Below are 26,135 nucleotides of genomic sequence, written 5' to 3' on the forward strand. Positions count from 1 at the left end.
CCAACCGCTTCACACTGTGTTGGTCTTTATGTACACGAAAGGGTCGTCCGTAGTGGTGGTATATATATATATATATATAAAACAATGACGTTTGTTGCCGTTTGCGAACTTCGTCTCTTCTCTTCGTAAGCCAGTCCGAAAGTTAGTTCTTGTAGGTGGAGGAGTGGTTTCGAGCCCTTAGGTCCAATTCGACCTTCGCAGGAAACACCCTCCCTCCCCCCTTAAAAACGCACGTAAAGAAAGAAAGATCTTTGAGGAACACGTGTTCCAAAGTTCCTTTACGAAAACGTGTTCGTACGAAGTCTCTGAGGCGATGCACACTGGCCTAGTTCTGTGCATTCTAAGCCGCCGCTGCTTCTAATCCTTCCCCAGCTGAGGGAGTTCTGGAGTCATGCACCTGAGAGAGAGAGAGAGAGAGAGAGAGAGAGAGAGAGAGAGAGAGAGAGAGAGAGAGAGAGAGAGAAGGGGTCGCGTGTCCATGTATTTTTCATGGGCATAAATCCTGTTGCCCTAATTTCAGGTCTGGGTGTCTAAAAGCCGAAGATCAGTAGTCTGAAGAGAGAGAGAGAGAGAGAGAGAGAGAGAGAGAGAGAGAGAGAGAGAGAGAGAGAGAGAGAGAGAGAGAAGTAGAGGAGGGAAGAGAGAAGCGAATGCCACTTGATTTGTCGTGTCGAATCGGGAGATGATTCGAATCAATTGAAGCAGCGAAGCAGGTGTCCCCACGACGTGGACGCGTCGCTCCTCTGCTGGTCAGAAACATCCCTTGGTACGCATGCAGTGACCCCCTTCACGACGGACTGAAAAAGGAGGGGGATTTTTTTTTTTTCTTCTTTTTCTGGTGTCGTTAAGGTATGAAATTTCGGGCCGAATCTAGCGATCGAGTCGAGGGGACACTGTATCGAAGGGCTGTGATAAAAGCCCTGTATCTCGATACATCGCTGGGTAACGTGTGCATGGGTTACACCGAGACATCGAAAACTGTATTGAAAAAGGAACTTTTAACACCATTATTGATGTACGTTCTTCTCTCCTCGAGTGTTAACGGCGCCACCTTCCTACCGTGGGAAACGGCGAAAAGGTATGAAAAGAGTGTGTGTGTGTGTGTGTCCGCGCGGGCGCCCTTCCCTCCCCTGTCATGGACTTGTTTATTTACCGAAACGATATATTGGGAATCGGGTCAAGAAGGATATACCAGGTGATGCCCGGCGTCATGCGTACCAACGAAAAATATCCTCTCTCTCTCTCTCTCTCTCTCTCTCTCTCTCTCTCTCTCTCTCTCTCTCTCTCTCTCTCTCTCTCTCTCTCTGTCCTCAGAGGAGGTGACCTATACGACTTTCTGGATTACGGGAAATACACTAAGTATATGTATGTGTGTGTGTGTGTGTGTGTGTATGTGTCTTAAGTATGCGTAAGGAGCAGTGAGGTTTTGTTATAAGACTTCTGCGTGACGTGGGGAGGACCCAGTCGAACCTCACCTGGCGATGCTGCGTCTCAATGTTCTGTTTGAATCAGGTTCGTCGTGTTGGGTATACACGAGGCTGGCCAACCTTATATAGACTCACCAGTATGTGTTGATGAAGCTAGCGAGCCTTATGATGTGTGGGTGTGTGTGTGTGGGTGTGTGTGTGTGTGGGTGTGTCATCGTCGGGCGGCGGAGCAGAGGACCAGTGTGGTGGGTAGGCAGGCTTTTGCGTTCGTTCGTTACGACATGCTCTGACGCGGGGACACGACACCCCCCCGCCTGCCTACGCTTCCTCACGTTTACGTCATCAAAGGGGAAAGAGGAGGAGGAGGAGGAGGAGGGATAGGGGAAGGGGGAGGAGATATTTTCAGCCACCCTGAATCATCCCAGAGTTGGAAACTCGTCCTGAAAAATGAGACACTCGGTACTCCAGAGTTATCAGAATGAGAGACTTGGATATACATATATATTTTTTTCTTCCACCCCTCCCCACACACCACCTTCTGTCGGGAGTGTGGTATATATATATCAACGAAGAGGAGGAGGAGGAAGGAGGCCTGTTACAGGAGGGTTGGGTCTTTACGTGTACGGTTGAACGAGGAGGACCCGTGATACGGATGGTTAACTCGAACTACGAACGTGTCTGCTTGTGTTACCAAGGCCGTGCATACGTCCCTCCTCCTTCGTCCCATTGGAGTAACTGGCTTCATGGGCTGGAGTCAGAGGAGGCGGGAGTGTGTGAGTGTCTGTGTGTGTGTGTGTATGGTGTTTGGAATTATCCTCAACACCTGAGGGAGGCCTTCCCATTTTTTCCCTCGACTGTTGGCTATAACGTGGACGTTCTTACTGGCCCCCCTGGTAGTCGAGGTGGTGTTCCACATGTCTGGCTGGCCGACGAGCTGGGGGGGTTTTTTCGAATTGTTTGTCGCTTGTCCTCCCGCAGGGAGAGCCCATTTTTTAATCTTTTGTGAATCCGGGATGCTTATATAGCATTTGATATGACCTTTTAGACTGTGTGGCCGGTTATTGAAGAGTAGGACAGGGTGTGTGTGTGTGTGTGTGTGTGTGTGTGTGTGTGTGTGTTTGTCCGTCGCTGTATGAATTCTTTGTATCTTGGAAGGGAGTGTTTCTGTTTGTCACTTGCTGTATGATGATGAGGCGAAGGGGATGAGGGACTGGCTACCGGCGGCAGCATCATCTGTGGAAGCCTGGGAATCTCTGGCCTCTGGTTCGAACCCCGTGGGAGGGTGTGACCTTTTTGGTGGTATTTTCGTGTGTGGGTTCCTCTCGTCCAAGCTCCTGGCCAGCCTGTAGATCATTCATGGACGCGTTGCAGTTTTTTTTCTTTCTTTCTTTCTTTCTCTTCTTTTTTTCTTTCTCTCTCTTCTTTTTTTTCGCATCTTGGATCGTTCGTTACCTCCTCCTCCACCTCCTCTTCTTCTTATTCATTTTCTTCTTCTTCTACTTCCTCTTCTTCTTCTTCTTCATCTTCTTGTTTTTCTTCTTCTTCTTCTTCTTCTTCTTCTTCTTCTTCATCTTCTTGGTTTTTTTTTCTTTTCTTCTTCTTCTTCTTCTTCTTCTTCTTCTTCGTCTTCTTCCATTCATGCGTTGGAATGTACTTCTTTCTCGTTCAGGTGGACAGTCATACAACACCTTTTGTTCGCTGAGGAAAGTTTATTCCCTGTATGTTAAATTTGTTAGTTGATATCTTCAATTTTTTTTTTTTTTTTGTAACTGTAAAATGAGTCTCTCTCTCTCTCTCTCTCTCTCTCTCTCTCTCTCTCTCTCTCTCTCTCTCTCTCTCTCTCTCTCTCTCTCTCTCTCTCTCTCTCTCTCTGTACATTTTGTACATTCTTGTCGGCACAACTATTCTGGAACGAATCGCCACAGAAACGTCTCACATACAAAGTAGAGATAACACCCCCCCCCCCCTCCCCCCTGTAAGTTGGACAAACTAATTATGTGTGAGAGAGAGAGAGAGAGAGAGAGAGAGAGAGAGAGAGAGAGAGAGAGAGAGAGAGAGAGATCGTTGCACAAATTTGCATATATGTTAAGGAAACGGATTATATATTTGTCTCCAGGTGCCATCACTTGGAGGTTCTCCACGCGGTAAAGTTTCAGTACATGTATTGTTGTAAGATGAAGGCAGAGATATCATAGCACGCAATATTTACTTGCATATTCATTCTGCAGATGAATGAGTTCGGTGACCTTATTATGTAGAGAGAGAGAGAGAGAGAGAGAGAGAGAGAGAGAGAGAGAGAGAGAGAGAGAGAGAGAGAGACGGGGTTGGGGGGAGTCGTATATCTACCTGCTGTGGGGGTCATTTGGAAATGCAGAACACCTCATGTTGACATGAAATTGTTCACGTGTTCTTAAATACAGTAGTTCATCATGACCCCACGCGAGTGAGGTCCTGGCCACTCCATTAACGCAGTGTGGGCGAGCGTCGCGTCACTCCTTCAGTGCCCCAGTAGCGTAACTCATTAAGTCTTAACTCCCACTGAGTTCCCCGGTAAGGTCACTCGTAATTGACCCCCCCCCCTACCAGTAGTCAAGCACTTGAGTGTTTCTGTAACGCGATAGTGACCGAGGAGGAGGAGGCGGGTGGGTAGGTAACTCCTGAGAGAGAGTGTGTCCCTCCCCCCGTAATGTAACTCCTGAGATTGGGGTGGGACTCATGTATATATCAGGTCGTGAGCTGTGGTCAGCCGACACCCGTTTGGGTCCGTGAGATGGCTGGAGACGGGTGCACACAATACTCAGGACCGACCCTACCTCCCGTGGGCCGTCTCTCTCTCTCTTCTAGAGGGTCTGTTTGGTCTTTCTGGGGCAGTCTCTGGTCTTTTTGGGAGGGTTTCTGGTCTTTTGGGAGGGTTTCTGGTCTTTTGGGAGGGGTTCTGGTCTTTTGGGATGGTTTCTGGTCTTTTTTGTCTGATGGCAAGTGGTCTTTTTTGTTAAGGTGGTCTGTTATTTTTTTTCACGTGTTCTTTGGTCTTTTTCAGGTGGTCTATGGTCTTTCAGGTGTTCTGTGGTCTTTATTCATGTGGTCTATGGTCTTAATTTCAGGTGTTGTCTGGTATTTTTTCAGGTGGTCTATGGTCTTTCTTTCAGACGGTCTATTGGTCTCTCTCTCTTTCTGGTCCTTTTTTTGGTTTTCGGGTGTTCTCTGGTCTATTTTCAGATGGCCTATGGGGTCTTTTTCTCGCACGTGCTCGAGTGGTGTGCATGCGTGCGTGCTCTGACGTACACATTCTGCTTTGCGTTGATGTGAGAGGTCTTTGCCCACTTGGTTCAGTATGTGTCTCTGTCCTTGTAATTGTGTTTGTACATATACGTGGTGCTTACCTGTGTGTTTGCTCGCGTGTGTGTGTGTGTGTGTGTGTGTGTGTGTGTGTGTGTGTGTGTGTGTCACGAAAAGGTTTAGGAGGGAAAGAACGCCCTCGTATCTATGCCAAAACCTTCGCGGCGTGACTGGCCTCCCTCCCTCATGATCAGACTGGGGGAAACAGAACCTTCCCTTATCAGAAGGTCAGTAATCTCTCACCAGGGCGCGCTAGCGGGAGCTAAGTATACATACACTGGGATTGCAAAATCACTTTCTCTCAACTCCGGTGTTTTTTTTTTTCTTCCATCATTTTAAAGATGGAGGGTAGAGTGTGATTATTAGGGTCTTAAATACCAGTTAGTGTCATGTAGAATGTCCTCCTCCCACCCCACACCACCCTCACCCACCCAACCACCCACCCATCCCACCCACCCTCACCCCACCCCACCCCTCACCCACCTCAACCCCACACCCACCCACCCTTTACGTCATCGTTATGAACGTCGCTTGTTTCAGGTCACTGGCTGTAAGCTAGCAAAACCCTTGTTTTATTAACCTGTCCCTTGAGCACGACCCTTAGGCACAAGAAGGGGTTGGCCTTTGACCTGACACTAAAAGAGATACGGTCAAAGGCTCTCTGTCGCACCCTAAGGGCTGCACCGTCGTGTTCAAGGGTCGTCGTTCTCTGTCACCAAGGCTTGACCATTGACCCTTATGCTCAAGGGGTGTATCATCGTGTTCAAGGGTCGTCGATCTCTGTCACCAAGGCTTGACCATTGACCCTTATGCTCAAGGGTTGTATCATCGTGTTCAAGGGCTGGTTCACTCGTATTTCAAGGGTCGTGCCTTCCTCGCTCAAGAGGAGCTGTTCGTAAGATGTTCCAAACCAGCATTACGCATCCTAGACTGTGTGTGTGTGTGTGTGTGTGTGCTGTGTGTGTGTGTGCGTGCGTGTGTGTGTGTGTGTGTGTGTGTGTGTGTGTGCTGTGTGTGTATGTGCTGTGTGTGTGTGTGTGTGTGTGTGTGTATGTGTGTGTGTGTGTGTGTGCTGTGTGTGTGTGTGCTGTGTGTGTGTATGTGTGTGTGTGTGCTGTGTGTGCGCTGTGTGTGTGGTGTGTGTGTGTGTGTGTGTGATGGGACACCAGAGGTGTTGATATCTGTGCCAGGCCGGACGGTGTGTTGCGCTGTTATCAACCAGTTTCGTCTGATATCTCTCGTTGTCTTTACGATATCCTGACGTTACGGTATAGCGGGGTTTGTTCCGGGCGGGTGCAGTGACGTCACGTCGTGGTGGGGTGTGACACGCCACGTGTCGTAACGCAAGGTGTTTAAGTACCGCTCCCTTGTCACGTTTCAACCACTGGCCTTGAACTTTTAGAACGCCTCTGGACGCAGATGTTGAACTTTTGAAGCGTTTTTGAACACTGACCTTAAACTAGATAAAAGTTTGTAAACAGTGGTCTTCAATTCTTTAAACGTGTCTAAACAATGACCTTGAACTCCAAAAACGTTTCTGAACACTAACCTTGAACTCAGAAAACGTTATTAGACACAGGTATTGAACTCTTTAAAGCATTTCTGAACTCTTACTTCGAATTCTTAGAACGTTATTGAACACTGATCTTGACCTCTTTTTTTTTTTAGACGTTTCTGAAAGCACTTTGAAGCCTGAAAACGTTTCTGTTCGCAAATCTTGCAACTCTGGAAACGTTTCCACATCAGTGAACGTTGTGACGAAAACGTGAAACGTTCCTACTGCGACCTTCTGTCGTAGAATCTCACTTCAGCAGAAAAACGTTTAAATACTTCTTTAAGTTTTCGTCAACAAGTGTTATTTTGGGAGCAAACTTTTGAAATGCTCTTGCAGAATTTAGTGAATGTCACTTGACCAATGAATTGTTAAGATGTTCCTTTCATTTACGTCAGTAAATACGCCTCACTTCTCATCACAAAACGTTCGGTCTTGCTATCACAAAACGTTCGGTCTTCCAATCACAAAGCGTTCGGTCTTGCAATCACAAAACGTTCGGTCTTGCAATCACAAAACGTTCGCTCTTGCAATCACAAAACGTTCGCTCTTGCAATCACCAAACGTTCGGTCTTGCAGTCTCAAACGTTCGGTCTTGCAATCGCAAAACGTTCGGTCTTGCAATCACAAAACGTTCGGTCTTGCAATTACAAAACGTTCGGTCTTGCAATCACAAAGCGTTCGGTCTTGCAATCACAAAACGTTCGGTCTTGCATTTCTAAAGAGTTTACATCAAATTGCACTTCGTCTTTAGGTGCTTAGAAGTGCTCTGTCTGACAGTTAGTTTGAGCCTTACCTCAAGTGTTCCTTCTGCTTATCTTGATCTGACCCTCCCGTTAACTCGTTCTGTTCCTTTTTAAGTGTTCCTTCTACGTAAGTTTCCCTCACCCTCACAGTAACACTTTTTAAGTGTTCCTGTCACTTTTCTGTAAACCCTGCCAGTAACACTTTAAGTGTTGCTTCTACGTAGCTTTCCTTGACCCTCAGTAACACTTTTTTAAGTGTTCTTTCTTCTTGCCTTCCTTTAACTCACTCAGTAGCTTTTGTAAGTGTTCATTCTGCTTGCTTTACTTTAACTCTTCCAGTAGCATTTGTAAGTGATCCTTCATCTTACTTTTTATCAACCGATCCGATAATACTTTATAAGTGTTCCTCCAACTTTCTTTTGCCCGCCACTTACGACACTTTCCGTCACTTTCATAACGGAACACGTCATAGGTCCCAATTAGACACTTATCAAAGTGTTATAAATCACCTCCACATCTTCCCCCAGAAAATGCATGTAAAACACCCGCTCAAAAAAAAAAACATAATGCACTCCTCCTCCTCCTCCTCCTCCTCCTCCTCCTCCTCCTCCTCCTCCTCCTCCTCCTCCTCCTCCTCCTCACAGGCGGACGCACATGTGGGCCTTCACATTCATACCTCTTCCACATGCAAATGCTTCGTCGAAACTGCATAAGACGCTGGAAGATATAACACCCACCCACCCCAACCCCAACCCCACCCCAACCCCCTCAGTTAGCTGGGCAATCACGCAAGTGTGAATATTTGCCTTGGACGCATGCAAGCGAGCACACGTGTGCCAGCCCACCACACACACACACACACACACCGCCACCACACACACCACCGCCGCCACCACACCACCGACAAACGAGGATAGAACAAGAAGATAAAGTTTCTGTTGCTTAACTTTACGTAGTAGATTTTTAGAAACGTTCCCTCACTCCGTGAACGATAAAACGTTCCTTAGTGTATGTGAAAATTGTTCCTCACTTTCATTCTCATGTCCAAAATGTCCCCCTCCCACCCTTTTTTTTTACCACAGTAAACGTTAAGAATGTCCCTTAATTTCCCTTGGTAGATATTGAAAACGTCCCTTGACCTTCGTCAGTAAACGTTTCAAACGTCGCTTCCTCATAAACGCTTCATCCGACCGTTTGGCTATAAATCCTTCGAGAAAAAGAAAAAAAAAATAAGTCTATATTTCCCATACTCCCTTCTTACGGGTCGTGGCACCACTCACGCTCGTGAACTCTAGCAGGGTCGGTGGCGACCACGATGGGTCTATGTGCGTTCCGTGTCATCCTTAGGCGATCCCATCATTCGCTCATCCCTTGCAACCAGTGCCAAGCCGGGCGGACGGACGGACGGGCGGGTGGTGAGTGAGTGAGTGCCAGCGGCGGAGGCAGGCGGCTCCCCCGACGGCCACCAGCTCCAGCCCTCCCCTCTGTCTATATGGCTCCACCGGTGGTGCTGGCCGCCGGTATGGTGACTGTGTGATAGCGGGTGGACCGTTCGTCATTTCGTTCGTGCGTACTACCGTACGGTGGCGCTGCAGGAGGTGGAACCATGCCAGACACATAGTGTGCTCACACTCTTTTACATCGCTCTCTGTGTAGTGTGTGTGTGTGTGTGTGTGTGTGTGTGTGTGTGGTTTCCACGTGGTGTCACCATAGCATTCTTGTGACCTCTGTAGAAAATTGCGTCTCGCATTCACTCGGGAATTCCAGCAGAGTCGAAGATCCCACCACTTGGCTCCTGCGACTTAGCTCGCATTATCCCCACGACTTCATTGTCCTCCCGTGATGGGTACAGGCCCCGTGCGGTCAGACGAGGTCCCAGACTGGGAAACGTGTACTGAAACGGAGACGAAAGTGCCATTATAAAATCGTCCCTCTGGGTAACGGTGCTCACGTACCTCTCTACCACGGAGGCCTGCCTATATCGTGTCATATAGGCGCTCATATACGGGTTGCTGACCTCCTATAAGGGCTATGATGTTCTCATACATGTACACTAGGCCTGTTATAAGGACCTGAATATTTTCGTATATTGACGCCGGGGCATTTAAAAAAAAAGGGGGGCTCAAATGCTCTCACGTTGGGGACATGGTGTGTGGGGGCGTGTCTTAGTGGTGTAAAACTGCCTCGCATCGTTTGTAATACAAAGGAATTCAAACTAGTAGGAAGACCGCTGCTGCCTAATGATATGAATCCGTTTCTTGCATTCTTTGTGTGTGTGTGTGTGTGTGTGTGTGTGTGTGTGTGTGTAAAAACATCTTCACTATTTAGGAATGTGTCGCCGTCATCAGATTATTAATATCTTACGTACCTGTGTTTTATTACGTGGGATTACGACGTATTACCTGGCGGATTAAGATGGCTGGGAGGAGGGTATGAAATCGTCCCGTGGTATGACCTCGGGGGAGGATGGGAGAGGCTCCAGGTAGAAGGGATGGTTAAGAACGTGGACGAAGGGAAGGGAGTGGAGGTGGATCTCGTTCCCGGAGATTGAGGAACAGAGAGCAGACCTTTCTGTTCTGAAATGAAAAGATAGATTGGAAGTCAGTGTGTGTGTGTGTGTGTGTGTGTGTGTGTGTGTGTGTGTGTGTGTGTGTGTGTGTGTGTGTGTGTGTGATTCTTTCTCTGTAATTATCCATTTGTGCTGTACTGGGGGGAGGGGCTGGGGGCCCCTCGGAATTCGCAGGGGTTCGTCTTTTGAACATTCATCACTGTGTCATGCAACATCAGTATGCTGTTTGCATTCACCAACTCCGTGATTATGTTTTTTCCATTCGTCCATCATTCTGCCGTAATAGTACTTCCTTACACATTTCTTTGTCTCTCTTCGAGGAACTGGTTACCGTCTCTGCATCATTCTGGTATAATACCTTAAAGGTTTGTGGTCAGGTCACCCCTCACTCTTCTCTCCTCTGAGGTGGGCAGATATAAGGCGTGTGGTTGTTCCCCATAACTCACCTCTTCTTAGTTCTAGTAGCACCGCCTCTATTGCCCTCCTCTGGACCTTCTCTAGCAGCTCTTTGTGCTGGTTTAGGCTCGGTGACCAAACGTATTATCTAGTTTTGGCCTAACGTAGGATATGAACAGCTTCCCAAACATTTCCTGATCCATATTCTTGAATTCTAATCTATTTACATACCTGCAGCCAAGTGTGTATGTTTGGGGGGGTGAGTGAGTGGATGAGCGTGTGTGGGTAGATGGGTGGGGTGGGTGGGTGGGGTGGGTGGGTGGGTGGGGGGGGGTTGTAGGTGTGTTATATTAGTCTGGTACGGTGAGAGGATTACGCTCGTGTTGCCATGCCTGAGTCTTATTTATACGCACGCGTAAGACACGCCTCCGGGCTTACGCCGGGTACCCGTCCCATCGACCAGAGCGCCGAAGAGGGGAGGATGAACAGCTGGGTTGGTTCTGTGTTTGTGTGTGTGTGTCAGGCGGCCACCACGCCAGACACTCGTGGAGGACTGTTAGGTATTTAATCGCCTTCACGTGTCCCCCTCGCGATGTGTCTGCCTATCTGTCCGTCCGTCCGTCCATCCGTCTGTCTGCCAGCTGATTGTTCAACACGTTCGTGAGACACTGGCGTGTCCAGGGAATCCAGGTTATTTCACTCCCCGTCGTTTGTTTCGTTGGTTTTCACTCGAAGTGTATTTGAATCGTCTGGTACACGAGGGCAGGACCTTGAGCACGACTGTAGGACGACCCACGGGCACGACTGTCCCCTCCCCTTGAGCACGACTGTGCCCTCCCCCTTGAGCTCGACTGTCCCCTCCCCCTTGAGCACGACTGTACCCCTGCCCCTTGGGGCACGACTGTGCGACCCACTGAACACGTCTATACGGCTCCTGGGTACGACGGCCTGGCCTGGCCCTCCTTACGTACCTGGCTGCCCTATTCCCGTACGACGGTCACAATCCGGCGTTTGTGGGACAGAGAAATATGGACAGATACAGGAGGAAGACGCTCGCTCAGTAAACCTACCTCGAAATTGTGATTTTTTTTAATTCATTAATGGAGGGAGGAGAATGTTATGGTAGCATACCCCGTGTGACGTGGCGGTATGAAGACGTAGCAAGGGTTGTGAAGTTGTCGCCTGTGTGGGTCAGCTGGGTTGTATGGCATGCGGGGTCGCGGCTTCCAACAGCTTGGTTGTCCAATGGCCCTCTTCAGCGGCCTGGGGGCCCCAGCCAAAAGGCTGGGCGTGTGTGTGTGTGTCTGTATGTGGGGGGAGTGGTTTATTATTATCATTTAATTTGTAGTCTCGGAGTGAAAGGGAGTCCGTTATCATTACATTGATTCCTTGAGTATGACGACTTAATCTCTTTCGAGTATGACGACTCCACACCCTCTTTGAGGACGACGAATTAACCCTTGAGCATTATTGATTAACTAACCCTCTCTCGAGTATGATGACTTAATCATTAAGTACGATAATGCCAGTCATAAAACTCCGGGGACAAGTTTTCGTTAGCTGTGTAAACAACAATAGAGGAATAACTCTTGATTTACTAATAATCTTTATATATATATATATATATATATATATATATATATATATATATATATATACACACGAGTCACATACACGTTTGGAACGGAAAGGAAGGCTCACATGACCCTTTGACCTGGTTTGAGGGGTCACCACGACCTCTCATGACAGGGATACCGCATTGCCATGGGTCCATTCCTTCCCTGGCCGTCGGTTCCATGAGATAGAGGCAAGCAGCGGAAGGTTGCCTAATGGTCCAGATCATAGCCATGTCAGACGACTGTGATCCCCCATCCCCCCAGAGATATGGAAAAGTCTCGCCCCCCCTTTTTCGGTGGGGACATTAGCGCCAGAGACTGCCCCGCTGTGTGTGTGTGTGGTGTGTGTGTGTGTGTGTGTCTGTGTGTGTGGCGAAGATCCTGTGTTCTAGGAGAGAAATTATTGAACATAATTCACTTGCGCCCAGGTCTTAAGAAAATGGCTGTACATGTATATATGTGTATGTATATATACACATTTCTCCAGTTGATGTTTATGGTAAATGTATTTTGTCGAAGGTGTTCACGTGAGAATTATTCCCCTGCAGGTATCCAGCATGACGTAGGCATACATTAGATAAATATACCATAAAATCTTTTTTTAAAAAACTGGATTCGAACAGAAAATCGAGATCATGAATTTGGTGCCACTTCGTGTGTGAAGGAGAGAAAAAACAACAGCTATGAGACTGACTCCCCCATCTGCCGAGGTGGTCTCGCCCGCTCCCCCCTGACCCGGTGTGTGAGGGACACGGAAGGTCAGGTCAGGGAGTGGGGCGGGAGGTGGGCGCCCTCTCCCCACTGGGTCCTCCCCCCGGCACCGAGATGGCAGCCGTGGCTGGGATATACGGCCTGGGAGATGATAGCGGACGGAGACACATCCCTCCCAACCTATCGTAAGTTGCAACCTCGACTTTCTTCTTTCCTCTGAATCTTGAAGACAAAAGAGAAAAAAAAGATATTAAAAAAGAATATAAAAAAAAATCTTTTATATAATTGTTATAAAAAAAAATTTTGACAAAATTTTTCCCTAGTTAGATCATTTTTTTTTTCTAAAAAATTTTTGGATTTTTTTTTTTTTTGTGCCAGTTCTTCATTCTCTTTAACTCTGACGAGTAACACGAACCACCGTTTTCATTCTAGCTCACAAGGAAGACGAAAGTAAGCTTGAGCTGGAAGCCAGCTTGGTCTCTTGCCAATGGGCAGGCGCGCTCGCGTGCATGGCTGACATTTCACTCTCATTATATCCGCACTGTTGACGGAGTATTTACTGCTGTAGCTGATTGGATGAATTTACTATAAAAAAACACTATGTATCTCTTGTTTTATATATATATATATATATATATATATATATATATATATATATATATATATATATATATATATATATTACCTAGTCTGTATAAGACAGTAGGAGCAGTACTTCAAGGTAATTAGACAGAGCACTGTAACTAGATGGACTTGACTAACAGGCCCTCTGTCCACGAGTTGTTTCACCACATGTCACGCACAGCGCTGGCCACGGTGCGCATGATTCGCACCGCAAAGCGCTTTTCACTGTACGTAGAAAAAAACATATTATTATCCTGAAGTCTACACTCAAGATAATATGCATTGATATTAATTCTTCCTAGTCTTTTAAGTATGTACATGTCTATGTGCGAATATATATATATATATATATATATATATATATATATATATATATATATATATATATATATATGTGTGTGTGTGTGTGTGTGTGTGTGTGTGTGTGTGTGTGTGTGTGTGTGTGTGTGTGTGTGTGTGTACGACCATATATAATGAATCTGGAAAGGTCTTAAGAACTGCCATTTAACATGGGAGACTTACTTGTCCCCTATTTGCTTCGTCGACCTAGACCCTGAACTTACTATAGATTCGAAGCTTCGATCATTTTTTCAGAGCTTCAGTGTCCGGACATGGTCCACACGAACACCGCCAGGTGGTGTGTGCACCAAGGGTCACACGATGGGCGATGCCTTTGTCTCGTACATCTCCTCAATGAAGCTTGTCTCTAATGTCATCTGACGATGATGATAGCTTATATATATATATATATATATATATATATATATATATATATATATATATATATACACACACATAACCTTTTTTTTTTGCCTTCCCTACAAAACTGCGTTTAATACATTTGCAGGTACACAGAGGGGGCAATTACCTTGAAATATAGGCCATCTGTTTACCATTAATTAATATTATCAACAAAAACATGGAATGCGTCCTATCCATATTAATGACCCGCAGCTACGCTCCCCCTGTCATTAAGGAATCCGTTTTCTGTAAGCCATAAACTTTCCATCCATATTTTGGCTAAGTTTACCCAGTCATTATAATCGTTTTCCTAATTTTAGCAGTTGACTCTTCAACTCCAGATTATTGTGCATTGATAAATGTGTATATATATATATATATATATATATATATATATATATATATATATATATATATATATATATATATATATATATCTTTTTTTCTTTCTTTTAAACTATTCGCCATTTCCCGCATTAGCGAGGTAGCGTTAAGAACAGAGGACTGGGCCTTTGTGGAATATCCTCACCTGACCCCCCTGTTCCTTCTTTTGGAAAAAAAAAAAAATATATATATATATATATATATATATATATATATATATATATATATATATATAGTGCATATGAACGCGAACTTCCATATAACATACAAATCAACACCCAGGATCGAATCCGGGGGCCCCTGCGAGGCAGGTAAAAACCACAAGGGAATGGAAAATTCGAAGTGTCAAACGCTTTCGTGTAATTACTTCGGCATGACAGACAATGTAATCGTTCGAAAGCGTTTGACACTTCCTATTTTCCATTGTGGTCCTACCTGCATGTAAGATTCCGAGAAACAGAAGCTTAAGCCTTGTGTGCGATGGTGTTATGACCAACCCAGTCTCCTGCAACCTCAAAGTAAAGATATATCCTTCCTTTGTGTACCCGCTGATATATATTAGCAACCACCCTCACAACGCTCTTAGCGTCGCAGATATACGAGTATTGAACGAGAATATTGAACTTTGATTCGTGATAATGCACAGTACTGTGCGCTGTAGAGGTGTGTGTGTGTGTGTATGCAGCGTCCTGCCGTATTGATAGTACGGTGATAAGATATCTGAGAAGTCTGTTGCTTAGGTACGTTGGAGACGGGATCGTGCATGTCAGAGTACAAGATAAAGATACTTGGTGCCTGATGGTGTACCTCGACCCTAAGCTTTTTAGCTCTCTCTCCCTCTAAACTTCCAAGCTTCCCCCCCTCTCTCTCTCTCTCTCTCTCTCTCTCTCTCTCTCTCTCTCTCTCTCTCTCTCTCTCTCTCTCTCTCTCTCTCTCTCTCACGATAATAACTGTTTGCGAGGGTTCACTGTCATTACCACAATCATCCACGAGAGATAGCCAGGTGGGAGTTGTGCACGGTCCCTGTGCATACTAGGTTCTCCTTTCATATCCTCCAAGACATGCGAGGGTAAATTTTGAGGTGAGTTTGAAGCGGTACAGTAACAGGAGAACAGTGAGTTTGAAGTGATACATTGGCATGAGAGGAGTGAGTTTGAAGTGATGCAGTATCAGAAGAGCAGTAAGTTTGAAGTGATACATTAGCAGGAGAGCAGTGAGTTTGAAGTGATACAGTAGCAGGATAGTAGTGAGTTTGAAGTGATACAGTAGCAGGATAGTAGTGAGTTTGAAGTGATACAGTAGCAGGATAGTAGTGAGTTTGAAGTGATACAGTAGCAGGATAGTAGTGAGTTTGAAGTGATACATTAGCAGAAGAACAGTGAGTTTGAAGTGATACATTAGCAGGAGAGGAGTGAGTTTAAAGTGATACATTAGCAGGAGAGGAGTGAGTTTAAAGTGATACATTAGCAGGAGAGGAGTGAGTTTAAAGTGATACATTAGCAGTGATTCCGTTGTCGTAATGATTATCCTGTGTATGTGGAAGAGGGGGAGGAAGGGTGGGTTGTGTGTCCTCGTTGTGTGATGTGTCGGTATGATCGCACGGTAGATGGCGCCTTGCTGTGAATAATTCAGTGGGGAGGTGTGTGTGTGAGAGAGGTCTGCACAAGAAGCACATACTATGGTAACAAGTTCGGGAGGGGGACGCGTTGACCACCGGAACACGACCCATGGGTGGTGGTGGTCCGTCCCTTGACCTCACCCTTAGATGTGTGTGAGAGAGAGAGAGAGAGAGAGAGAGAGAGAGAGAGAGAGAGAGAGAGAGAGAGAGAGAGAGGGTCAGTTTTTCTTTTCTTTTGACACAAGATGGGACGTGGTAGTGAGGAAGACGACGATGCCTGTGGGGAGGTCCGGCTTCACACTCAGGTCGGACGTGGTTCCTCATCAACCACACACCGTGGCTTTCAAACTCTCGCCTTCTCCCCCTCGTTGGCTAACGCTACACCTGTGAGGGAAGTCTACGAACTTTAAACTCTCTCTCTCTCTCTCTCTCTCTCTCTCTCTCTCTCTCTCTCTCTCTCTCTCTCTCTCTCTCTCTCTCTCTCTCTCTCACACACACACACACACACACACACACCTACATACATACATACACACACACACACACACACACACACACACACACACACACACACACACACATTATCCTACCCTACCCAACCCTCGGCTTTCTTGCATCTGTGTTTCTACTATCCACGTCTCTAACCCCTTCCCCCTTAATCATTCCTACCACCTCCCAGACCCATCTCTGCTACATGACCTCCTCTTCCTTGCCATATATTTCCCTCACCATTCCCCGCTTTCCCTCCACCACGTCACCGTTTTCTAACATTGATCGGAAAGTTGCCTTCCCCTCCTAAAAAAAAGAAACATCAGACGTCATAGATGTGGTCCGAATCACTGATGATGATGGTCCGTGGATGATGGTGGTCCGTTCCTTCCCCTCCTCAGTCGGCCGGTCGCGGGAGGGATGGGAAAGTTACACATCCGGCCTCTCTGGTCAGTTGCCAGAAACTTTTGGGGCACATTTGTGGCTGACGAGGGTCGTTACTGTTAAGTGTGGGGAGGGAGGGAGGGAAGGGGTGAGGGGTAAGCATTTTGGAGGTGGGGGGGTATGTGTGTGTGTGTGTGTGTGTCATGTGAGAGTCTGGGCCTCAGCGAACGCCAGCACCCTCGATTGTTGGAGGGAGTATGTGTGAGCGAACTCAAAACCTCCACGAGGAATAGCTCTCTCTCTCTCTCTCCTCTCTCTCTCTCTCTCTCCTCTCTCTCTCTCTCTCTCTCTCTCACTCTCTCTCTCTCTCTCTCTCTCTCTTCTCTCTCTCTCTCTCTCTCTCTCTTCTCTCTCTCTCTCACGATAATAACTGTTTGCGAGGGTTCACTGTCATTACACTATTCACCACGTGAGATAGCAAGGTGGGGAGTTGTGCACGGTCCCTGTGCATACTAGGTTCTCCTTTCATATCCTCCAAGACATGCGAGGGTAAATTTTGAGGTGAGTTTGAAGCGGTACAGTAACAGGAGAACAGTGAGTTTGAAGTGATACATTGGCAATGACATGAGAGGAGTGAGTTTGAAGTGATGCAGTATCAGAAGAGCAGTGAGTTTGAAGTGATACATTAGCAGGAGAGCAGTGAGTTTGAAGTGATACAGTAGCAGGATAGTAGTGAGTTTGAAGTGATACAGTTGCAGGATAGTAGTGAGTTTGAAGTGATACAGTAGCAGGATAGTAGTGAGTTTGAAGTGATACAGTAGCAGGATAGTAGTGAGTTTGAAGTGATACATTAGCAGGAGAGCAGTGAGTTTGAAGTGATACATTAGCAGGAGAGGAGTGAGTTTAAAGTGATACATTAGCAGGAGAGGAGTGAGTTTAAAGTGATACATTAGCAGGAGAGGAGTGAGTTTAAAGTGATACATTAGCAGTGATTCCGTTGTCGTAATGATTATCCTGTGTATGTGGAAGAGGGGGAGGAAGGGTGGGTTGTGTGTCCTTGTTGTGTGATGTGTCGGTTATGATCGCACGGTAGATGGCGCCTTGCTGTGAATAATTCAGTGGGGAGGTGTGTGTGTGAGAGAGGTCTGCTCAAGAAGCACATACAATAGCGTGTGAACAAGTTCGCGGGGGGGGGAACGCGTTGGACCACCGAACACGACCATGGGTAACGGTGGTGGTCCGTCCTTGACCTCACCCTTAGATGTGTGTGTGAGAGAGAGAGAGAGAGAGAGAGAGAGAGAGAGAGAGAGAAGAGAGAGAGAGAGAGAGAGAGAGAAGAGAGAGAGAGAGAGAGAGAGAGAGAGAGAGGTCAGTTTTTCTTTTCTTTTGACACAAGATGGGACGTGGTAGTGAGGAAGACGACGATGCCTGGGGGAGGTCCGGCTTCACACTAAGGTCGAGTGGTTCCCCTCATCAAACCAACACACCGTGGCTTTCAAACTCTCGCCTTCCCCCTCGTTGGCTAACGCTACACCTGTGAGGGAAGTCTACGAACTTTAAACTCTCTCTCTCTCATCTCTCTTCCTCTCTCTCTCTCTCTCTCCTCTCTCTCTCTCTCTCTCTCTCTCCTCTCTCTCTCTCTCTCACACACACACACACACACACACACACCACACACACACACACACACACACCACACACACACACACACCACACACACACACACCACACACACACACACATTATCCTACCCTAACCCAACCCTCGGCTTTCTTGCATCTGTGTTTCTACTATCCACGTCTCTAACCCCTTCCCCCTTAATCATTCCTACCACCTCCCAGACCCATCTCTGCTACATGACCTCCTCTTCCTTGCCATATATTTCCTCACCATTCCCGCTTTCCCTCCACCACGTCACCGTTTTCTAACATTGATCGGAAGTTGCCTTCCCTCCTAAAAAAAGAAACATCAGACGTCATAGATGTGTCGAATCATGATGATGATGGTACGTGGAGGATGGTGGTCCCGTTCCTTCCCCTCCTCAGCGGCGGGTCGCGGGAGGGATGGGAAAGTTACACAATCCGGCCTCTCTGGTCAGTTGCCAGAAACTTTTGGGGCACATTTGTGGCTGACGAGGGTCGTTACTGTTAAGTGTGGGGAGGGAGGGAGGGAAGGGGTGAGGGGTAAGCATTTTGGAGGTGGGGGGGTATGTGTGTGTGTGTGTGTGTGTCATGTGAGAGTCTGGGCCTCAGCGAACGCCAGCACCCTCGATTGTTGGAGGGAGTATGTGTGAGCGAACTCAAAACCTCCACGAGGAATAGCTCTCTCTCTCTCTCTCTCTCTCTCTCTCTCTCTCTGGTTCGAAAACCCTGTACTGAACTTCGCCTTATGTTTTTTCTCCGGTCTTAGATTACTTGGTTCTCGTTTCCAAGCATATATATATATATATATATATATATATATATATATATATATATATATATATATATATATATATATATATATATATATATATATATATCGAGGCAGATTGCCTCAGCAGTATAACGATTAATCCCAGGTCAGCTGTCCTTGTCCACGTTTTACACACAGGTCAAGCTTTTGTGTACCTCGAGAGATCCTGTTGACGTGGGAGGGAGTGAGGGAGGTAGGGAAGGTAGTGCAGGCTCGGGCAGGAGGAGGAGCAGCAGCAGCAGTACTGCCGTAGCGAAGTGTCTCTTGAGCAGGTGTGCTCCGGTGTCTGCCTCCTCCAGCCACAGGAACGAACTCTGGCCGATGATGGGAGGTCTTGGCTCCACCAGGCCAGAGGTGTGAGAAGATAGATATGAGTCCTTTATTTCCCAAGGGAAATAAGGACTCATATCTACATCTATCTATCGTCTACTCCACTCACAAGTTCCCCCCCTCCCGGTGTGCATCAGGCACATACACACCTTCTGACATCACCGACTTCACTCAGGATTAGAGAAGAACAGACATCACCAGCGATGGCTAGTTCAGTGTACCATCAAATGACATATGATTACTCACCTCTCGTGGGCGTGGTAGTCTTCATTTACCTCCTGTGTGCCAGAGGAGACGGAGTGTTGACGTCTCGACAGCTGTTGGCACAACGGGTCTTCTGTGGTGCATGGCCCGGTCCTCACCTCCCCAGTTCATACTGGGCTTGATCATGATCTCTTGCTGAGGGATAGGATTATGGGATAGATGGTCCCGCCTCCTCCCCTTATCCTGGGTCGCTGGTAAGACAGTTACGGTATGGGGAGGATTGGGGCCTACGCTCGTAGGGTGCACCGTATCTTTGTGTGTGTGTGTTTACCAGGACAGAGGACACTGGAGCGTGTGTAGACTTGATCTTCCATCGCTCTGACAACCCATGGCTTATGGGTGAGTCTGGTAGGGTAAAGGTTCGCTCGCTTAACGTCGCGAGGCTTCGCTCTACGTCGGCCCGTCTGTAAAAGCTTCGCTCGCTTAACGCCCGACCTCCTTTCGGCGCGCGTTTGCTTGCCCGTCACATTCGCAGCTCTGGCTCTGCTTTGCTTCCCATATTCCTGTCATGCAATTCAAACGTGTTTCGAGAGCCAGTCGTTCGTAAGCGATAGTACATAAACATCAGTATGCGCTAGAATTATGCTCGAGGCCTCATCAACGACTTTTGAATCAGACTTGACAGAAGAGGAGACAGAAATTTGCCTTCTTAGGATTGATTGAACCCCCAGGGCAAACAAATTGGCACAATGACCCCGCGGGCGGTTGCGTGCAGGAACCGCGGCTGGTCGTACCCCGCTACCACTGTGAGTATCCCCAGGCGGCTGGGGAAGAGGTGTGGCACCCTCGCCTGTGCTCACAGCAGCGTCCCTGTAGTTGCCAGAACGAGAGACGTGAATGGTTGATTCACCGTGTGGGCGTCTGAAATGGTTACGTATCGCTTGTGGATGATAACCAGTCTCGAGTCGTGTTGATTAAGGGTTGAATTAGGTCTTTAGATTTGTCGAAGGAGTTTTACAGTAATGGTTGGGTCACATTACGTTATAATATCAGGCTTGTAGCCATATTTTCTATGGGGGCATTATCAGAGTACAGACATAATACATCCTTTCCTCGTGGTAATTTAAGATCTCGGTAGTTTAGGAGCATCGGTGGTTCATGTTTATATTTACGTTTAGGAATATGTTAAGAGTTGAGGTGTGTCCTTGTGAGCATCACACCTGAGTTACAGAGAGCATGATGACAAGGTAGAATCGCATTCTTTATAGAGTTAGATTCAATGTCGTTAAGAATCACAGCTGGCGAAATAATTCCCGGGATTGAGTAGCAAATCCTGTGCGAGCTGACTACATTACTTATATCTGTTTACCTCAGAGAGGAGGCCATTTGATCCAGGTTGTCAGAATTGCCAGAGGCTTTGATAGTCTCGATCTAACAAGTTCGTTAAGGCTAGATGTGTCTGATGTCACTCGTCGTCATGAATACAAATTCGTAGGCAAACGCTTTGCCTCCGGATGAGGCGAATTCACTGTCCTTCAGTAGGAATATTACCACACGGAGTTACTGTCCAGTTCGTGTGGTTGAGGACAGTACCACAGACACGTTCATGCATTTCCCTTCAAGGCCACGACCCACATTATTTGCGCCTCCGTAAGTCACGTGAAACGTTTAAAGGTAATTTCTCTTCAAGGTAATTTCTCAGAATCATCTGTACGTCTTTATTACTCTTACCACACTAATGTGTGAGTTTCGCATAGACTGGAGATATACATTTTCCTTCAAGGCCACGACCCACATTAGTTGCGCCTCCGTAAGTCACGCGAAACGTTTAAAGGTAATTTCTCAGAATCATCTGCACGTTATTACTCTTACCACACTCATGTGTGAGTTTCAGTAAACAAGTACCTATAATGTTTTCGTTTTTAAACCGACCGCGCAAGACAGATTGAGAAACAACGATGGGAATATGGACTAAAAAGCTAGAGTTGTTGATTTGTTTTCTCTCTTAATTTGTCCGCGAACTCGGCGATGGAGCGTTCGATTTCTTTCGTTTGAACGCCGCCGCCCTCCTTTCCTCCTCCTCCTCCCTCCCCCGACCCCGTAATGGATCATCTATCCCCCCCACCCCCTTGATAATTCCCCCGCGTTGGTCAAGCCATCGATGGACTGGCTTAGAAGTTCCCCTCACTGTTGATTAAACTGCCCCTTACATCCGCCGGCCATAGCTTGAGATCCTCAAGAGGCAAACACACACACACACACACACACACACACACACACACTCACGCACACACACACACTTGGCCCAATCGTTAGCACGGGGGCCGTTCGTCAGCCAGTTGTAAATTAGTTCGGTGTTTTAACGTTGATCGATGCATCATCACCGTCATCATCGACCACCACCACCACCACCGTCGTATATCTTACACTCTGGACGGTGTGTCCGGCCGAGCCATCTGCCAGGGAGGGACGCATACGACGAGGAGGAGGAGGAGGAAGTGGTGGTGTCGAGGGGACGACACTGGTCACCTGGCCTTTCTCCCCGTCTGCTAGACTCTCTCTCTCTCTCTCTCTCTCTCTCTCTCTCTCTCTCTCTCTCTCTCTCTCTCTCTCTCTCTCTGCAACTCGGTCACAGGACTCATGTCACGGGTCCCCTGACCATCGTGACCGGGGCGATGAAAACAGCTAATTTCGTTCCTCAGTGCCGGCACAAGCCAACCGCTGCCTGGGGAGGGAGGGAGGGAGGAGGCACAACACGCTACTCCGGCCCAACAGGTGAGGAGGCGCTGGCCGTCAGAGGAGAGGAGGGAGCCCCTGCCCTGGTGAGCGGCAACGCTCACCAGGGGCGTGGGTGGGAAAGTGGACGGGAACGGAGGGAAGGGGGAAGTAAGGGGGTGGAAACGGAACGGTGAGCGAGAAACGTTTGAGAGAGAGAGAGAGAGAGAGAGAGAGAGAGAGAGAGAGAGAGAGAGAGAGAGAGAGAGAGAGAAGAAGAAGAAGAAGAAGAAGAAGAAAAGGATTAATTAATATTATATTTTGTATCAGGTTTTAGGATGCAAAAAAAATAAATCGAGGTGTTGACAGATCTTCGACTGTTGCTTCAAAAGCCAAGCAGATCTTAAAAGGTGCATACATTTTCCTTAAGATCTATCATGGCGAAGACAGATTGTTCCAAGAACTTCCCTACGTAAAAATCAGTTCCAGGAAACGGGGTTGATTGCATTCCACTCTCGCCTCAATAGAAAACGCTCCTAGATCTCGAGATACAAGGGGGTTCCCCATGATATGTAAACGCTGCATTATGAACACAAGTAACGTTCATTAAACGTCCCCTTGTGATCTTATGCTAATGTGTTGTGCAGTGATTCCAGTAATTTCCGACCAGTACACACACACACACACACACACACACACACACACACACACACACACACTAGCCCAGCCTATCTCGATTTATCGACCAAACTCTAAAGAGAGGATGAACACTAGGCTGTACTGCGGACCGACTTACCCCGGACAGGGTTCGAGCCCGGGCGTCCGGCCCGCCCCACCCCGCATGCGTCATGCATGGTCAGTAACGCTCACCCTTAAGCCTCGGGAGGTCGAAAGAAAAAACAAGAAGGAAAAAAAAATGGAATCTGGGTCATTGATAATTCCTTTTAGCATCGTGTTCATTCAAGGGGCAGTTTTAATTCATTAGTTCAAAGCGTACAGCTTGCGACGCTCATCCCCAAACCCCTTCTCCTCCTCCCTTCCTTCCTTCCCTCCTTCCTTCCCCCTTTTGGAACCTCCCTTCGCACCCACCTCCCCGCCCCTCACTCCTCCAAAGGGATTCGCGACCCCCACCTTTTGAGAAACACTCCTTTAGAGTCCTGAACCTCTCTCTCTCTCTCTCTCTCTCTCTCTCTCTCTCTCTCTCTCTCTCTCTCTCTCTCTCTCTCTCTCTCTCTCTCTCTCTCTTCGTCCACGTTGACCAGGGTGAGATTCCAGACTTTCGAACCGACGAGTCCGGGTTATCCTCCGCCGCCTCTGGCGACCCCCGCCTCTAACCCAGAACCTCCTTGATTACGTCGAGGGGGAGGGAGATGCCGCGTCAGGAAGTTCCTGCTAGAAAGAAAAGAAGGAAAGAAAAAACAAGCTTTCTCTATCCTCATCAGGTATTTGTGTAGTGAGAGAGAGAGAGAGAGAGAGAGAGAGAGAGAGAGAGAGAGAGAGAGAGAGAGAGAGAGAGAAGAAACGGGTGCGGGTATAGAGCCTCGTTGCCTCGTCGCCCGTGCAGTGCAAGTGGTGTGGCCGTGCGAGGACGTCTGGCAACAGTGGGGGGGGCACACACACACACACACACACACACACACACACACAGACACACACTTGTGCTTTCCGTGTATCGAGGTCGACCAGCGCATGCAGACTTTACCACTCCTCTTCTGCTATCTTTATCCTCATTAGCTCCGCGTTCTCTGTTATCATCGAACTCCTGTTTTATTTTTTTTGTTGTTATGGAGTGCGACAGAAGGCTGCTACCCCCCCCCCCCCTCTCTCTCTCTCTCTCTCTCTCTCTCTCGTCATTCATCCGTCTCTCTGACTTTCCCTCTCTCTCTCTCTGTCTAAAGACACTCTCTTGCCCACTGTCCTGTCGTCATTTTCCTCTCCAAAAGTTCTCTACCCCTCCCCCAACCCGTTCACGTCACGTGAGAGCTGCCCGTCTCTCCCCTGTCCATTCGCCCGTCTCCCTGACGTCTGTCCTTCAGGGCGCGACGCGGCGCTTTGACCGTGTTTTGTGTTGTGGTGTTGTGTATCAGTTCCCTTTTTTTTTGGTACGTGTTTGTTCGGTGTGTGTGTGTGAGAGAGAGAGAGAGAGAGAGAGAGAGAGAGAGAGAGAGAGAGAGAGAGAGAGAGAGACCCAGTACACACGACTCGATTCATCGAGTGAAAGTAGGACAGCTCGGTCCCCAGTACTAAACGATAAGTGTTTTTTTGGGATGGATGGAGAGGGACAGGGAAGCCCCATGTACTGCACACCCTCCCTAGCACTGGGGAAAACATAGCATGTCGTCCAGTACTCTCTCTCTCTCTCTCTCTCTCTCTCTCTCTCTCTCTCTCTCTCTCTCTCTCTCTCTCTCTCTCTCTCTCTCTCTCCATACCTTTGGACAAGAGTCACAACCCCCCCCCCCACACACACACACACACGCACGCACACAGACACACACACACACACACACACACACACACACACACACACACACACCTTACCCAGTCAGTCAGTCAATCAGTCAGTCGGTCAGTCAGTCGGTCAGTCAGTCGGTCAGTCAGTCTTTCCAGCAACAGCACATTCCCCCGCCGAGCCCCACATCAGGAGGAACCAGTTCGTGTCACACTGTGGACGTATCGACCACTAGGGGGGGCGGCGGGGCAACGTCTGGTCTTCCGCGTTCATAACCCCACGGTATATGTATGGGGGCGTCCACCACACACTGTATGTATGGGGACGTCCACCACACACTGTATGTATGGGGACGTCCACCACACACTGTATGTATGGGGACGTCCACCACACACTGTAAGTATGGGGACGTCCACCACACACTGTTGTATGGGGACTCCACCACACATTTATGTAGGGGGAAAGGGTCCCCAACACGTATGTATGGGGACCCCCCCACACACTTTTTGGGGAAATGGGGACGTCCACCACACACTGAGTAGGGGACGTCCACCACACATTTAAGTAGGGGGGCCCTCCCCAAAAACTTTTGGTATGGGGACCCCCCAACCACCCTGAAAGAAAGGGGAAAGCCCACCACAAAACGGTATGTATGGGGACCCCAACCACAAAAACTGTATTTTGGGGGGAGTAACCCTTTAAACCCCCCACACACGTATGTATGGGGCTTCCCCCCACAACTGGTATGTTTTTTTTTTCCTTTTTGGCGTTCCTATTTAAATTTTGGGTAAGGGGTAGGGGAAAAATTTCGCACAACCCCTTTCCTTTTGGGGGGGGGGGGGGGAAAACCGGTTTCCCCCTTCCCCAAGGATTTTGAGGGAAATCCGCCCAAAAAAGGGCGTAAGGTCGCGTTTCCCAAGGGGGCGTACCGTTGGGTTCAAAGGGTCGTACTGTTCCCCTCCGAGAGGTTCATCACAGAGAAGATGTCAAGTGTAGAACTTTGCAAAGCTTCGCCACAGATTATGTGGCTGTGGGCCCTCCAATTTTAAAATGCCCACGGGGTGGAAAATCGACATGACGAAGCCCATACCATAGAGATGCTGATGTTTATTCTATAGATGACACAGACATGCAGTTCAGTCCGCTAGAGAAGGAAGCAAACACGCGAGGATCGTTCGAGGACGGGATTCGATCCGGCTTCTGTGGTTCTTGTGGGTGAGCTGACTCACGTGGGGTGTCGGATCCCACATGACGGGGTCTCAGATGGACGACAAGACCGTCATATAATACCTCCGGATTAACGAAGTGAAAATAGACGCAAGGGTTTCTACATATTCCCGCATCGGTTTTTTTTTTTTTTTTTTTCCCAAACCCGTGTTCTTCATAA

At 47.8% G+C, this 26,135-nt stretch overlaps 1 protein-coding gene across 2 annotated transcripts in view; it reads left to right on the top strand.

Annotated features, from left to right (window-relative positions):
* Sh (Potassium voltage-gated channel protein Shaker) overlaps positions 1-26,135 on the top strand; it is a 720,765-nt gene that overhangs the window by 23,362 nt on the left and 671,268 nt on the right. The window contains exon 1 of one of the 2 annotated variants that reach the window (XM_071691319.1): positions 12,300-12,541. The exons of the other annotated variant lie outside the window; for it this stretch is intronic. Coding sequence (XP_071547420.1) covers positions 12,471-12,541 — 71 coding nt within the window. The 5' untranslated portion in view covers positions 12,300-12,470. Of the gene's footprint in view, positions 1-12,299; positions 12,542-26,135 lie in introns of those variants that run through there. 2 annotated transcript variants of the gene reach the window in all.

The sequence above is a fragment of the Panulirus ornatus genome, chromosome 50 (assembly GCF_036320965.1).
Source record: "Panulirus ornatus isolate Po-2019 chromosome 50, ASM3632096v1, whole genome shotgun sequence".
Lineage (NCBI taxonomy): Eukaryota > Metazoa > Arthropoda > Malacostraca > Decapoda > Palinuridae > Panulirus > Panulirus ornatus.